General features: G+C 42.1%; 1 protein-coding gene across 1 annotated transcript in view; it reads right to left on the reverse strand.

The window, feature by feature from the left end:
* Positions 1–766: 766 nt before the first annotated feature.
* LOC311110975 (alpha-2,8-sialyltransferase 8E-like) overlaps positions 767–14,493 on the reverse strand; it is a 33,415-nt gene continuing 19,688 nt past the window's right edge. The window contains exons 6-7 of the mRNA XM_084153633.1: positions 1,606–1,888; positions 767–1,521 (exon numbers count right to left, since the gene is read on the reverse strand). Of these exons, the coding sequence (XP_084009759.1) occupies positions 1,345–1,521; positions 1,606–1,888 (460 nt within the window). The 3' untranslated portion in view covers positions 767–1,344. The remainder of the gene's footprint in view (positions 1,522–1,605; positions 1,889–14,493) is intronic.

The following is a 14,493-nucleotide window of genomic DNA, read 5'->3' on the forward strand; positions in this document are numbered from 1 at the left end:
GTAAATACACACTGCGTTCTGTCCTTTAAATAATTTTCATACCAGCTACACGCAGCCTGGTCCAGGACAATTGATGAAACTGGGACTGGGAGACTAGTCAGGATCGAGGGAAAGATGAACGGAGTGAAGTACAGAGAGATCCTTGATGAAAACCTGCTCTAGAGCGCTCAGGACCTCAGACTGGGGCGAAGGCTCACGTTCTAACAGGACAATGACCCTAAGCACACAGCCAAGACAACGCAGGACTGGCTTCGGGACAAGTCTCTGAATGTCCTTGAATGGCCCAGCCAGAGCCCAGACTTGAACCCGATCAAACATCTCTGGAGAGACCTGAAAATAACCTGACAGAGCTTGAGAGGATCTGCAGAGAAGAATGGGAGAAACTCCCCAAATACAAGTGTGCCCAGCTTGTAGCGTCATACACAAGAAGACACAAGGCTGTAATCGCTGCCAAAGGAGCTTCAACAAAGTAGCGAGTAAACGGTCTGAATACTTGATTGAGGAAGTACATCTATTTCCAAATTGCCTGAAATGCTGCCAATCAGCTAGAGAGTCTGTTTTTCTAGCCTTGGCCCAGGCCTGAGTTCTCATCATAACAAGATCTGAAAGTTCTATAGAGAACCAAGAATTTGTTCTATTTTTTACTGTAAGACGTTTAAAGGGAGCATGTTTGTTTGCCAGAGAGATACAAATAGATGAAAACAGTTCTAGAGCTAATTCAGGTTTAGGCATGCAGCTGATAGAGGCAAAGTCAGATGAATACATATCATAATGAAAAGCTTGTAAATAAAAAAGTTTATTCATAATTATACAAGGATCAGTGTTAATCTGTTTGGTATCTCTAAAACATGCAATAGGACAGTGATCACTGAGATCATTAGCAAAGACACCACTGGACCTTGTGGGGGCTATTTTTGGGTCAATCAGTGAGACATCTGCTGGATTTTTTACATTATTCTGTGTGGGTTTTGCAGTCAGTTGAGTCAGGTTAAAGTCAAGACAAATTTTCTTAAAATGGTCTGAGGCCGGGGTAAGCCAAATTGAGTCAAAATCCCCTAAAACTACTAATTCAGATGACAGAAAAGGTTTTAAATACTTTCAAATAGTACCAAACGCATCCGCCTGGACAGCGGATGGGTGGTAAATCCCTGCAACAGATAAATGTGTGTTTTGGCTTATGGCCAAAATACAATATATACATTCCATATACCATCAGTAGACAGACAAAGCCAGACAGAGGGAACAAGAGAGAGGGAGAGACATTCTGATATTATGACAATAATAATGAATAAAAATCAACATAAAACTCTCAACAATAAAGAAGGAGTGTGTTTGTGTGTGTGTTCAGCAGCGGCCCAGGTGTAGTTGCAGCACTCCCTGTGTGTGTAGCTGCAGTATCAGTAGGAACTCATCAGGCATGGAGTGGAAGCCTTTCTTAGGGCCCACGTTGTCATAGTAATGATGGGGCAAAGGATTGTGGTATAGATCCAAAGGGAAGGGCCAGAAGCCGTAAAGATGAACCTGACAGAGAGAGATAGAGACTTAGACACACACACAACACACATACGCACACACACACACACTCACTCACACACACACCCCTACCTCTTCGCAGAGTTCCATGGCCACACTAGCCAGCATCAGCCCAGAGGTGAGGCGTGGCTCTTTTAAGCCCCGCCCTTTCCACTTCCTGCCCAGCTGAAGCAAGAAATTGGGGTTGAAGAATACCACCTTCTGATTGGGCCTCAGCGGTCGAAGGACGTGGTAAACATCCAATGAGAGCCCAGTACAGAATTGGTAGCTGAATGGCGACAGGAGCAGGGAGGCGTTCCCATACACTGCGACACGATTGGCCAACGGTTGAGGGTCCTTCGTCAAGTTACGGTAACTATGGAAACACGCAATGGTTAGCTAGCTAACTTTACTTCTACTGATGAACAGAAGCTTTGTCTTTTATCAGTTTAAATCTATATTCAACCATTTTACTTAGTGTGTCTTGCTCAGCAGTCACACTTTAAATATTGTACTTATTAGTGGGGGTTGCTCAGCAAGAGTCCTCACTTTAAATCTTCTTCATACTTCTTATTAATGTGACTTGCGAAAGCAGCCACACTTTAAGTCTTGTACAAATTATTTCAGACTTTTTATTATTGTTATAGGTCTTCTTATTCTTTAGCATGCTACTCCTCTTACACAGTTTACGCTAGAAACACCATATCAAACTTTAAAACATGCAGACTGGTCTGGAATAGTGTGCTTGCATATAACTTTTTGATACTATTTATAATTAAACTTTTATTAAACTTCATCCACTTTCATGGGATTCTTCAATATTCTAAAGCTTCCATTGTGACATCATGACTTCCAGCATTCTATTCACTGTGAATGCAAAAATGCAACTTTTGACACAAATCAACTACTTTGACCACTTTCCCAACAAGTTAGACAAAAAGTTAGATGGTATGACATATTGGTTTATATCCCTGCTATTCAAATCTGAAATCAGAATATAATTATCTGGTACCGATCAAACGTTACAGCTGTTTTAGTAACCGCATCAACAAAATGTTCTCAAACCTTTTATAAACCACTGAAATTTCTACCACTTACCCAGCACTTTAGACAAAAACGTATAGGGTATGACATCTTGGTCTACTTCTCTGCTATTCAAATCTGAAATCAGAATATAATTGTCTACTACCAATCAGGAGGTACAGCTGTTTTAGTTTTAGCTAACTTCCTACTGTTGAATTAACTGCCATGGAACTTTTCATAACTTTCAAATTATAACAAGGGGGGCGCACATAAGACTTAAAGGCTCTGCATGGTCAATCCGAGGTCTGCATTAGCCGTACAGCATTTACGGCGATACAGCCTCTGCAAAAGTCAGGGCATTCATACTTCTTGCGCTTCGCGTAGCAGAACTGTTGTCAAGGAAGTGAGTTTGTGTTTATACAGGACCTCCCGCCCCCACCTACCGTCAACCAATTATGTCAATGCAGAGCTATACGGAGCCCTATGCATTGTACCAACATTTGGGAGACGCCATGCGGTACGGAGCTTGATTTGGCCTCCACAAGCCTCCGGAGGCTTTGCAATTGCATCACACCCTCTGTACGGAGCCTCCGGACCACAATACGGATCAAGCATAAATTGGCTTTTACTATGCCACACAGCTCACTCCAATCCACTAAACTAACCTACCACAGTTTGTCTACATGTAGTTATCGTTTACCTTAAGTATTGGTCTGTAGGCTGTCTTGCACATTAGTAAACTCCCATCCAGGTGGGAGCGTTGATGTGCAGTTCTGTGCTCGCCATCCACCAATTTCTACAATTCTTTGACTAGAACATGGAAGTATGATTTCAAAAATTATTTGTGTGGAGTAAAGCAAGACATACTGACTTACACAACACATTCACAACTCTCATTCGACCGAAAATGTCCTTTCATCCATATTACATAACTTCCTTTTATCTTTGCATTCATCCCTTCATCCCTCCATCCTGTCACACCCTGATCTGTTTCACCTGTCTTTGTGATTGTCTCCACCCCATAACCCCCAGTGTATTTATACCTGTGTTCTATATTTGTCTGTTGCCAGTTCGTTTTGTTTTGTCAAGCCTACCAGCGGTTTTCCCCTTGCTCCTGTCTTTTTCAAGTTCCTGTTTTCAAGTTTTCCCGGTTTTGACCATTCTGCCTGCCCTGACCCTGAGCCTGCCTGACGTTCTGTACCTTGTCACACAACCCTGGATCATTGACCTCTGCCTGCCCTGACCCTGAGACTGCCTGCCGTTCTGAACCTTTTGGACTCTGATCTGGATTACTGACCTCTGCCTGCCCTTGACCTGTCGTTTGTCTGCCCCCTGTTTTTGTAATAAACTTTTGTTACTTTGACACTGTCTGCATCTGGGTCTTCTCCTAAACGTAATACATCCATTAGGTATTTCATCCTGTGTCCTTACCTTATTTATATATCCTATTTATTGATCTATTCAATCCAGTAATAACTTTCTTTTAACAGCTTTATCATTTGATTAATAAATAAATGTATGGTTAAAGGGAAGTTACTATAGCAAAAAAAAATTCTAAACTAGAGGCACCATCATATTTTTCTCCCCAAATGATAGCCTAAAACTTTTCTAATTCCTTATGAGTAATTATTACAGTTTGCATATACTGTGGTTTCCTAGTAAGAGTGTATAAAAGTGTAGTAATCAAATTGTATTTGTTACATGCACCTAACAAAACAGGTGAAGACTTTATCGTGAAATGCTTAGTTTTGAGCCAACAACGAGTTAAAAAGTAAGAAAATGTAGCAATCAATTCAAAAGGAAATAGTAACACAATAACATTAACGAGACTATATAGTAGGAGTACCGATACCGAGTCAATGTGCAGGGGTACGAAGTAGTTGAGGTAATATGTACATGTAGGTAGGGGTAAACGTGACTAGTCAATCAGGATAGATAATAAAGCAGTGTGTGGTGTCAATATGCATGTGAGTTTTGCGTGTGAGAGTGTGTGTTGGAGTGTCAGTTAGTGTGCATAGAGCCGGTGCAAGAGAGTCAGTGCAAATAAAAAGGGGGTCAATGCAAATAGTCCAGGTGGCCATTTGATTAACTGTTCAACAGACTTATGGCTTGGGGGTAGAAGTTGTTCAGGAGCCTATTGGTCACAAACTTGGCGCTCCGGTACCGCTTGCCGTGCGGTAGCAGAGAGAACAGTCTATGACTTGGGTGGCTGGAGTCTTTGACCATTTTTAGGGTCTTCCTCGGACAACGCCTGGTATAGAGGTCCTAGATGGCAGGAAGCTTGGCCCCAGTGATGTATATTACCCTCTATCGTGCCTTGCGGTCGGAGGCCGAGCAGTTGCCATACCAGGTGGTGATGCAACCAGTCAGGATGCTCTCGATGGTGCAGCTGTAGAACTTTTTGAGGATCTGAGGACCCATGCCAAATCTTTTCAGCCTCCTGAGGGGGAAGAGGCGTTGTCGTGCCCTCTTCACAACTGTGTTGGTGTGTTTGGACCATGATAGGTCCTTAGTGATGTGGACACCAAGGAACGTGAAGCTCTCAACCCACTCCCCTACAGCCCCATCAATGTGAATGGGGGCGTGCTCTGCCCTCCATTTCCTGCAGTCCACAATCAGCTCCTTTGTCTTGCTGAAGTTGAGGGAGAGGTCCTCCTTATAGGCTGTCTCATCGTTGTCGGTGATCAGGCCAACCACAGTTGTATTGTCAGCAAACGTAATGATGGTGTTGGAGTCGTGCGCGGTCATGCTGTCGTGGGTGAACAGGAGGGGACTAAGAACTCACCTCTGAGGCCCCCGTGTTGAGGGTCAGTGTGGCGGATGTGTTGTTGCCTACCCTTACCACCTGGGGGCGGCCCTTCAGGAAGTCCAGGATCCAGTTGCAGAGGGAGGTGTTCAGTCCCAGGGTGTTTAGCTTAGTTATGAGCTTGCAGGGCGCTATGGTGTTGAACGCTGAGATGTAGTCAATGAACAGAATTCTCATGTAGGTGTTCCTTTTGGCCAGGTAGGAAAGGGCAGTGTGGAGTACAATAGAGATTGGGTCATCTGTGGATCTGTTGGGGCGGTATGCGAATTGGAGTGCGTCCAGGGTGTCTGGGATGATGGTTTTAATGTGAGCCATGACGCGTCCTGGTAATCCGTCTGGCCCTGTGGCCTTGTGAATGTTAACTTGTTAACAGGTCTTAATCGCATCGGCTATGGAGAGCGTGATCACACAGTCGTCCGGAACAGCTGGTGCTCTCATGCATGGTTCAGTGTTGCTAGGCTCGAAGCGAGCATAGAAGGCATTTAGCTCGTCTGGTAGGCTCGCATCACTGGGCAGCTCAAAGCTGGGTTTCCTTTTGTAATCCGTGATATTTTGCAAGCCCTGCCACATCCGACCAGCGTCAGAGCTATAGGATACGATATTAGTCCTGTATTGAAACGTTTTGTTTTTGATGGTTCGTCGGAGGGCGTAGCGGGATTTCTTATAACCATCCGGATTTGTGTCTTGCTCCTTGAAAGCGGCAGCTCTAGCCTTTAGCTCAGTGTGGATGTTGCCTTTAATTAATGGCTTCTGGTTGGGATATGTACGTATGGTCACTGTGGGGACGTCGTCGTCGATGCACTTATTAATGAAGCCGGTGACTGATGTGGTAAACTCCTCAATGCCATCGGATGAATCCCAGAACATATTCCAGTCTGTGCTAGCAAAACAGTCATGTAGCTTAGCATCCGTTTCATCTGACCACTTCTGTATTGAGCGTGTGTGTCACTGGTACTTCTTGTTTGAGTTTTTGCTTGTAAGTAGGAATAAGCAGGAAAGAGTTATGGTCAGATTTTCCAAATGGAGGGGAGAGTTTTGTATGTGTCTCGGTGTGTGGAGTAAAGGTGATCTGGAGTTTTTTCACCTTTAGTTGCACAAGGTGACATGCTGATAGGAATGAGGTAAGACGGATTTCAGTTTTCCTGCATTAAAATCACCGGCCACTAGGAATGCCGCCTCTTTGTGAGCATTTTCTTGTTTATATTTGGCCCTATACAGCTCATTGAGTGCCAGCATCAGTTTGTGGTGGTAAGTAGACAGCTACAAAAAATGTAGGTGAAAACTCTCTTGGTAAATAGTATGGTCTACAACTAATCATGATGTATTCTAACTCGAGCAGAACCTTAAGACTTCCTTAATATTAGAGATTGCGCACCAGCTGTTGTTACCAAAGAGACACACATCACCCCACCCCCTGAGTATGCCCGACACTGCTGTTCTGTCCTGCCGATTAATAGAAAAAAACACCTAGATTTTCCATGTCCTGGTTCAGCCACGACTCTGAGAAACATAGGATGTTACAGTTCTTCAGATCACGTTGATAGGATAGTCTCAAACGGAGCTCGTCCAGTTTATTCTCAAGTGATTGTACGTTTGCCAATAGAACAGAGGGTAGAGGCGGTTTATCCACTTGCCAGCCTCTATAACACGGCCTCTTCCTCCTTCGAGTATCGGGGATTTTGGACTGGTCCGGGAAGAGCAGGATGTAATTTGCCTCTAACTCATTGAAGTAGAAATCCTCATCCAAATCGAGGTTAGTGATCACTGTTCTGATGCCCAGAAGCTGTATTCGGTCATAGGAAATGATGGCGGAAACATTATGTACTAATCTTTTTAGGATCAGCGCAAAAAAACACACAAAATAGGAGAATTGGTCAGGAGCCGTTAAAACTGCAGTTATTCCCTCCAGCACCGTTGTTGCCCATTGTTACCCACAGTGAAATATGTGATCCAACTGCAATAAGGTATGTGATCCAACTGCAATAACAATCCAAAGTAATAAGGTTGATATACACTGAGTGTACTAAACATTAGGAACATCATGACATAGACTGACCAGGTGAATCCAGGTGAAAGCTATGATCCCTTATTGATATCACCTGTTAAATCCACTTCAATCAGTGTAGATGAAGGGGAGGAGACAGGTTAAAGAAGGATTTTTAAGCCTTGAGACAAATGAGACATGGATTGTGTGTGCAATTCAGAGGATAAATTGGCAAGACAAAATATTTAAATGCATTTAGATGGGGTATGGTTGTAGGTGCCAGGCGCACCGGTTTGAGTGTGTCAAGAACTGCAATGCTGCTGGGTTTTTCACGCTCAACAGTTTCCCGTGTATATCAAGAATGGTCCACCACCCAAAGGACATTGAGCCAATTTGACAAAACTGTGGAGTGAACATGGGCCAGCATCCCTGTGGAACGCTTTCGACACCTTGTAGAGTCCATGCCCCGACAAATTGAGGCTGTTCTGAGGGCAAAACGGGGTGCAACTCAATATTAGGAAGGTGTTCCTAATGTTTTGTACACTCAGTGTAGTAGTCTATCAAAGTAATCAGACCCAATATTTTAATATATTTAACTTTTAATGTATTATTATTATTATTAGGTGGGATTTGCGACTTTGGGACTTTCAAAGCAAATGTCCCATTCTAAGTCTTCGTCGTACTTCTTCTTATTATTATTATTTGGAACGTTACTCCTCCTACACCGTTTAAGCTAGAAACGTCATTCAAACTTTAAAACGTGCTGATCGGTCTGGAATAATGTGCTTGTATATAACTTTTAAAAAATATAATTTTTAAATGATTAAACTTTTTGTCCTTCTTTTTGTCCATCTTCATTCACTTTCATGGCATTTCCTCAATATTCTAAAAGGCCCCATTGTAACATCATCACTTCCAACATTCCATTTACTGTAAATGCAACAATGCAACTTTTGACACAAGTCAGCTACTTTGACCACTGCAACAACTTAGACAAAAAGTTAGTGTATGAAATCTTTGTCTACGTCTCTGCTATTCAAATCTGGCGTTTGAACAAAAATATCTTAATCTAATATCAAGGTTTTATAAACAACTGATATTTTTAACACTTTCCCAACAAGTTAGACAAAAAGTTAAAGTATATGGCATCTTCCTCTACTTCTCTGATTTTCAAATCTGAAAGCAGAACAGGAATAACTTCTACCAAGAGACAGAGCTGTTTTAGTAACCCATCAACTGCTTTAATTAAAGAAGCAGTAAGTCATGTCAGAAGCTAGCAGATTCATTACTTACCAACATCTGCAAATTCCAATAATAATACATCATGTTTTGAAGTTCACAACTACTGACCACAACTAATGAACCACACAACTACTTACCAAAACTACTGACCAAAACTACTGACCACTAATGAACACAACTAATGACCACAACTACTGACCAAAACTACTGACCACAACCACAAAACTACTGACCACAACTACTGAACACAAAATTACTGAACCACACAACTAATGACCACAACTACTGACCACAACTACTGAACACAACCACACAACTACTGGCCACAACTACTGACCACGTCCATACTGTAGGGCCCAAATAACCTTCAACAACCACACAACTACTGACCACAACTACTGACCACAACTACTGACTGCAACTGCACAACTACTGACCATATCTACTGACCATAACTAGTGACCACAACTACTGCTCTGGTCTGCACAAGCTCTTGTCCAGCTCTGGTCCTGGGCGTAGCTAGTTAGCTCTGGTTCGCACTAGCTCTGGTCTAGCTCTGGTGTACACTATAAATTATAACTACTTAAATGTGCATAAATTACAATATAATACCTACCAACTATAATTGTAACTCTTGAACCTTTTGAGCTAGAGACACCAAATCAACATCCACATGTTCAGGCTAGCCTATCCCATCCTATCAACCAACCAATCAATCAATAAATCAATCAATATTTTAATCTACCTACTTTTTCAACTATAACCAGTCACTACCACTACTATAACTTATTTCAAAACCATACATACTTTAAATAAAGTTAGCAAGCACACCACATTTTCTTCAGGAAATTTACTTTTCAGGGATCACCTAAAGAGTTTATTTATTAGAACTACAGCTAGCTACCAGTAGGTCTTCATACGAACCTATTCTACATAAATCTTCAACTATCACAAAAATACTTTAAAATCACTAGACACACCTTCACATTTCTCTCCCTAAATAATAGCCTAAAACATTCTAATCATTACATAATCATCAAACTAAAGTTAATTTATACTGAATGTTTTACAAAAGTAAATTGTGCATCTATTTATCTGAAACCCACAGCATGCATGATTCAGAGCTGATTTGCTTTCCTAAGAGTGTTGTCCACTTGATCCTACTTTAGACATTTTTGGGATCTAACTGACCCACAATCCAAATTAATAAGGTTGATGTAGTAATCTATCAAAGTAATCAGACCAATTATTTTACTAAATTTAACTTTGACAATATGTAAGTACTTTGCTTTAAATAGTACAGTAACACATTTTTAACTTCTACCACTACCACAAAAATACTTTTAAAGAGTTAAAGCAAGTCCCATCAATTCTACTTCATGTAGAATTACCATCTAGTTATTATTATTCTTACTAGGTGGGACTTGCAAAGCAGAAGTCCAGAGTGAAATCTTCGTTGTCATTCTTCTTCTTCTTCTTCTTCTTCTTCTTCTTCTTCTTCTTCTTCTTCTTCTTCTTCTTCTTCTTCTAGAAATGCCGTTCAAACTTTAAAACGCGTAGACTGATCTAGAATAGTATGCTTACATTTTACTTTTTTATATATTTTAAACTTTTTAAACTACACTACATGACCAAAAGTATGTGGACACCTGCTCGTCGAACATCTCATTCCAAAATCATGGTCATTAATATGGAGTTGGTCCCCCCTTTGCTGCTATAACAGCCTCCACTCTTCTGGGAAGGCTTTCCACTAGATGTTGGAACATTGCTGTGGGGACTTTCTTCCATTCAGCCACAAGAGCATTAGGGAGGTCAGGCACTGATGTTGGGCGATTAGGTTCGCAGTTCGCATTCCAATTCATCCCAAAGGTGTTCGATGGGGTTGAGGTCAGGGCTCTGTGCAGGCCAGTCAAGTTCTTCCACACCGATCTCGACAAACATTTTACATTTACATTTTAGTCATTTAGCAGATGCTCTTATCCAGAGCGACTTACAATTAGTGAGTGCATACATTATTTGTTATATTTTTCATACTGGCCCCCCGTGGGAATCGAACCCACAACCCTGGCGTTGCAAACGCCATGCTCTACCAACTGAGCTACATCCCAGCCATTCCCTCCCCTACCCTGGACGACGCTGGGCCAATTGTGCTCCGCCCAATGGGTCTCCCGGTCGCGGCCGGCTACGACAAACCATTTCTGTATGGACCTCGCTTTGTGCACGAGGGCATTGTCATGATGAAACAGGAAAGGGTGTTCCCCAAACTGTTGCCACAAACTTGGAAGCACAGAATCGTCTAGAATGTCATTGTATGCTGTAGCGTTAAGATTTCACTTCACTTGAACTATGGGGCGTAGTCCGAACCATGAAAAATTGTTTACAGTTGACACTATGCATTCGGGCAGGTAGCATTCTCCTGGAATCCGCCAAACCCAGATTCTTCCGTCGGACTGCCAGATGGTGAAGCGTGATTCATCACTTTAGAGAATGCATTTCCACTGAGTCCAATGGTGGCGAGCTTGACACCACTCCAGCCGACGCTTGGCATTGCGCATGGTGATCTTAGGCTTGTGTACGGCTGCTCGGCCATGGAAATCCATTTCATGAAGCTCCCGATGAACAGTTATTGTGCTGACGTTGCTTCCAGAGGCAGTTTGGAACTCAATAGTGAGTGTTGTAACGGAGGACAGACGATTTTTACACGCTACGCGCTTCAGCACTCGGCGGTCCCGTTCTGTGAGTTTGTGTGGCCTACCACTTCGCGGCTGAGCCGTTGTTGCTCCTAAACCTTTTCACTTCACAATAACAGCACTTACAGTTGACCGGGGCAGCACTAGCAGGGCAGGCATTTGACGAACTGACTTGTTGGAAAGGTGGCATCCTATGGTGGTGCCACGTTGAACATTGCCATACTACTGCCAATGTTTGTCTATGGAGATTGCATGGCTGTGTGCTCAATATTATACACTTGTCAGTAATGGGTTGGCTGAAATTGCTAAATCCACTAATGTGAAGGTGTCCACATACTTTTGTATATATAGTGTATTAAACTTTTTGTCCTCCTTTTTGTCCTCCATCCACTTTCATGGCATTTCCTCAGCATTCTAAAGGGCCCATTGTGACATTATGACATCCAACATTCACTGTAAAACAATGTAACTTTGGACACAAATCAGCTACTTTGACCACTTTTCCAACAAGTTAGACAAAAGGTTAGAGGGTATGACATCTTCATCTACTTCTCTGCTATTCAATTCTGACATGGGAACAAACATATGGTCTACGGATCAAACGATACAGCTATTTTAGTAACCGTATCAACAACTGTTACAACTTTTACAAACAACTGCCCACTGTTGAATGAACTGCCATGGAACTTTTCAGAACTTTCAAGTTATAACAATGGAGGACCACATTCTAAGCATGATACAATGTGTACCATCTAGTTATTATTATTATTATTATTCTGCACATTTCTCCTCTTACACTGTTTCAGCTAGAAACTCTGTTCAAACATTAAACTGTTTAGACTGATCTGGAATAGTGTGCTTGCATACACCTTTTTTATATTTTTTATACTTGTTAAACTATTACACTTTTTGTCCTTTTTGTCCTCCGTCAACTTTCATGGGATTTCCTCAACATTCTAAAGGGCCTATTGTGACATCATCACTTACAACATTCTATTCACTGTAAATGCAACAATAAAACTTTTGACACAAATCACCTACTTTTATAATAATAATAATAATATGCCATTTAGCAGACGCTTTTATCCAAAGCGACTTACAGTCATGCGTGCATACATTTTTTTGTGTATGGGTGGTCCCGGGGATCGAACCCACTACCTTGGCGTTACAAGCGCCGTGCTCTACCAGCTGAGCTACAGAGGACCACTTTGCCAACAACTTAGACAAAAGGTTAGAGCGTATGAAATCTTCCTCTACTTCTCTGCTTTTCAAATCTGACATAGGAACAAAAATGTATTCTACCAATCAAACGATATAACTGTTTATTAACTGCGTCAACAACATTTTCTCAAATCTTTCATAAACAACTGACATTTTTACCACTTTACCAACAAGTTAAACAATACGTTAGAGGTTATGACATCTTCTCTGCTATTCAAATCTGGAATCAGAACAGAATTATCTACTACCAATCAAAAGTTACAGCTGTTTGTCAGAGTTTAGAGTGACAAAAAGTAGCTAGCTAACATCAGCTAACAGCTCTCTCGTCTCGTCATTGAGCAGTCCAAACGGAGCTGTTGCTATGGATACTCACACAGGCAGTGGAGTGCATGGGGGAGCGCAGACAAAAATTATGAGGAGGGTGAAGAGGGTGATTGAATTTAGAACAATAGAGTAATGATGATGAAGAATTGTGAACACCAAGAAAGCAGCTACAGCCAAGGCAACAGAGCATCTCTCAGTTTTCACACGCAACAACTGTAGTTTAGACATTTTAATTTGAATGAGAGTTGGGTAGCCTATTCAGTTCAGTCAGTCAGCATCAGTGATTCATATTTTCCTGCAACTTTCTGAAACAGCACAGGAATGCCCGTCTGTGTGTGTGTGTGTGGTGCACGCGTATGTCTACATTTTGTGTAGCCATTAGCGATGATGCTAATGAAACCTTATTTTGGCAGAGATGGAAAGGCTTTCCCAAAAACCTTATAAATTAAATGGTAACTACAAGGTAGCCTATGCCTACCCAGAAAGGACATCATGAACCTCCGTCTGTCGTCCAAATATGTTGTTAATTTATTTAAAACTTCTACAATGTCTCATTGTCTTCTGTGCTCTATTATAACAGTTTGCATATACTGTGGTATTCTAGTGGGAGAGTATATAAAAGTGTAGTAGTCCAAGTGTAGTTTCTTCTGATGAAATGTGTGATCTAACTGCCCGACAATCCAAAGTAATAAGGTTGAAATAGTAGTATAGAAACACCATTCAAACTTTAAAACGTGCAAACTGGTCTGGAATAGGTTGCTGGTATACTTTTTGAAACCATTTATACTTATTAATCTATTAAGCTTTTTGACCTCCTGAAAAACCTAAATCTGATTTAATGGGATTTCTTCAACATTCTGAAGCTCCCATTGTTAAAAACTCTAGCCAGTAGAACCTCATAAAAGTATGAGGGGATGTCCAACAAGCCGCATCGCAAATCTCCTGTAAGGAGATGCCCTTGAACAGTGCCCAAGAGGTAGCCATACCTCTGGTGGAATGAGCCCTCAGGCCCTCCGGGGGCTGTAACCCCTTGCAATTATAGGCCAATATAAAGCTTCCAAAATCCAATGTGATAACCATTGATGAGGGAGGGGCCTCCCCTTGCAGGGAGGTGCCCAGGACACAAGGAGGTGGTTGCTCTTGCGCATTGCTCTCGTTCTATCCAAGTATATGCGCAACGTGCGTACTGGAAACAAAACGGTGCAAGCGCTCTTCTTCCTTAGAAGAGAAGGGCGGTGGGTGGAAAGCCACAAGCTCCAAGGCAAGACAATTGTTGTCTTGCGACGAACAAAAGTGTGACTCTTGATCGATAAGCAGTGAAGCTAGGACGGTCGGTCTAGTCAACTCGCATCGGTGGGGTGTGGGTCGAGCTAAATGAGCGAGAGAGCTAGTAATTCTACCCTTCTACATAGAAAAGATAGTCAGTAGGATAGCTAGCCTTACGGCGAGCTAGCCAGGTTAGCTAAGCATTGTCGCTAAGCAGGCCAAGTCTCAGTAGCTAGCCATGTGACACTAGCTACCACACGAGACAAAGAGAAGAATAAGCAGATACGATAATTCTTACCTGAAGCTAAAGGTAAAGTCACCCAACACAGAAGACGAGAGCTAAAAAACCTGCGCTCGGCGGCGTAAACTCGCGGCACACCTGTGAACAGTTGAACAGGAAAGCAGGGATCAAGTCGTCTTGAGGA

Source organism: Coregonus lavaretus (genome assembly GCF_964263955.1).
Source record: "Coregonus lavaretus genome assembly, chromosome: 36".
Taxonomy (NCBI): Eukaryota; Metazoa; Chordata; class Actinopteri; order Salmoniformes; family Salmonidae; genus Coregonus; species Coregonus lavaretus.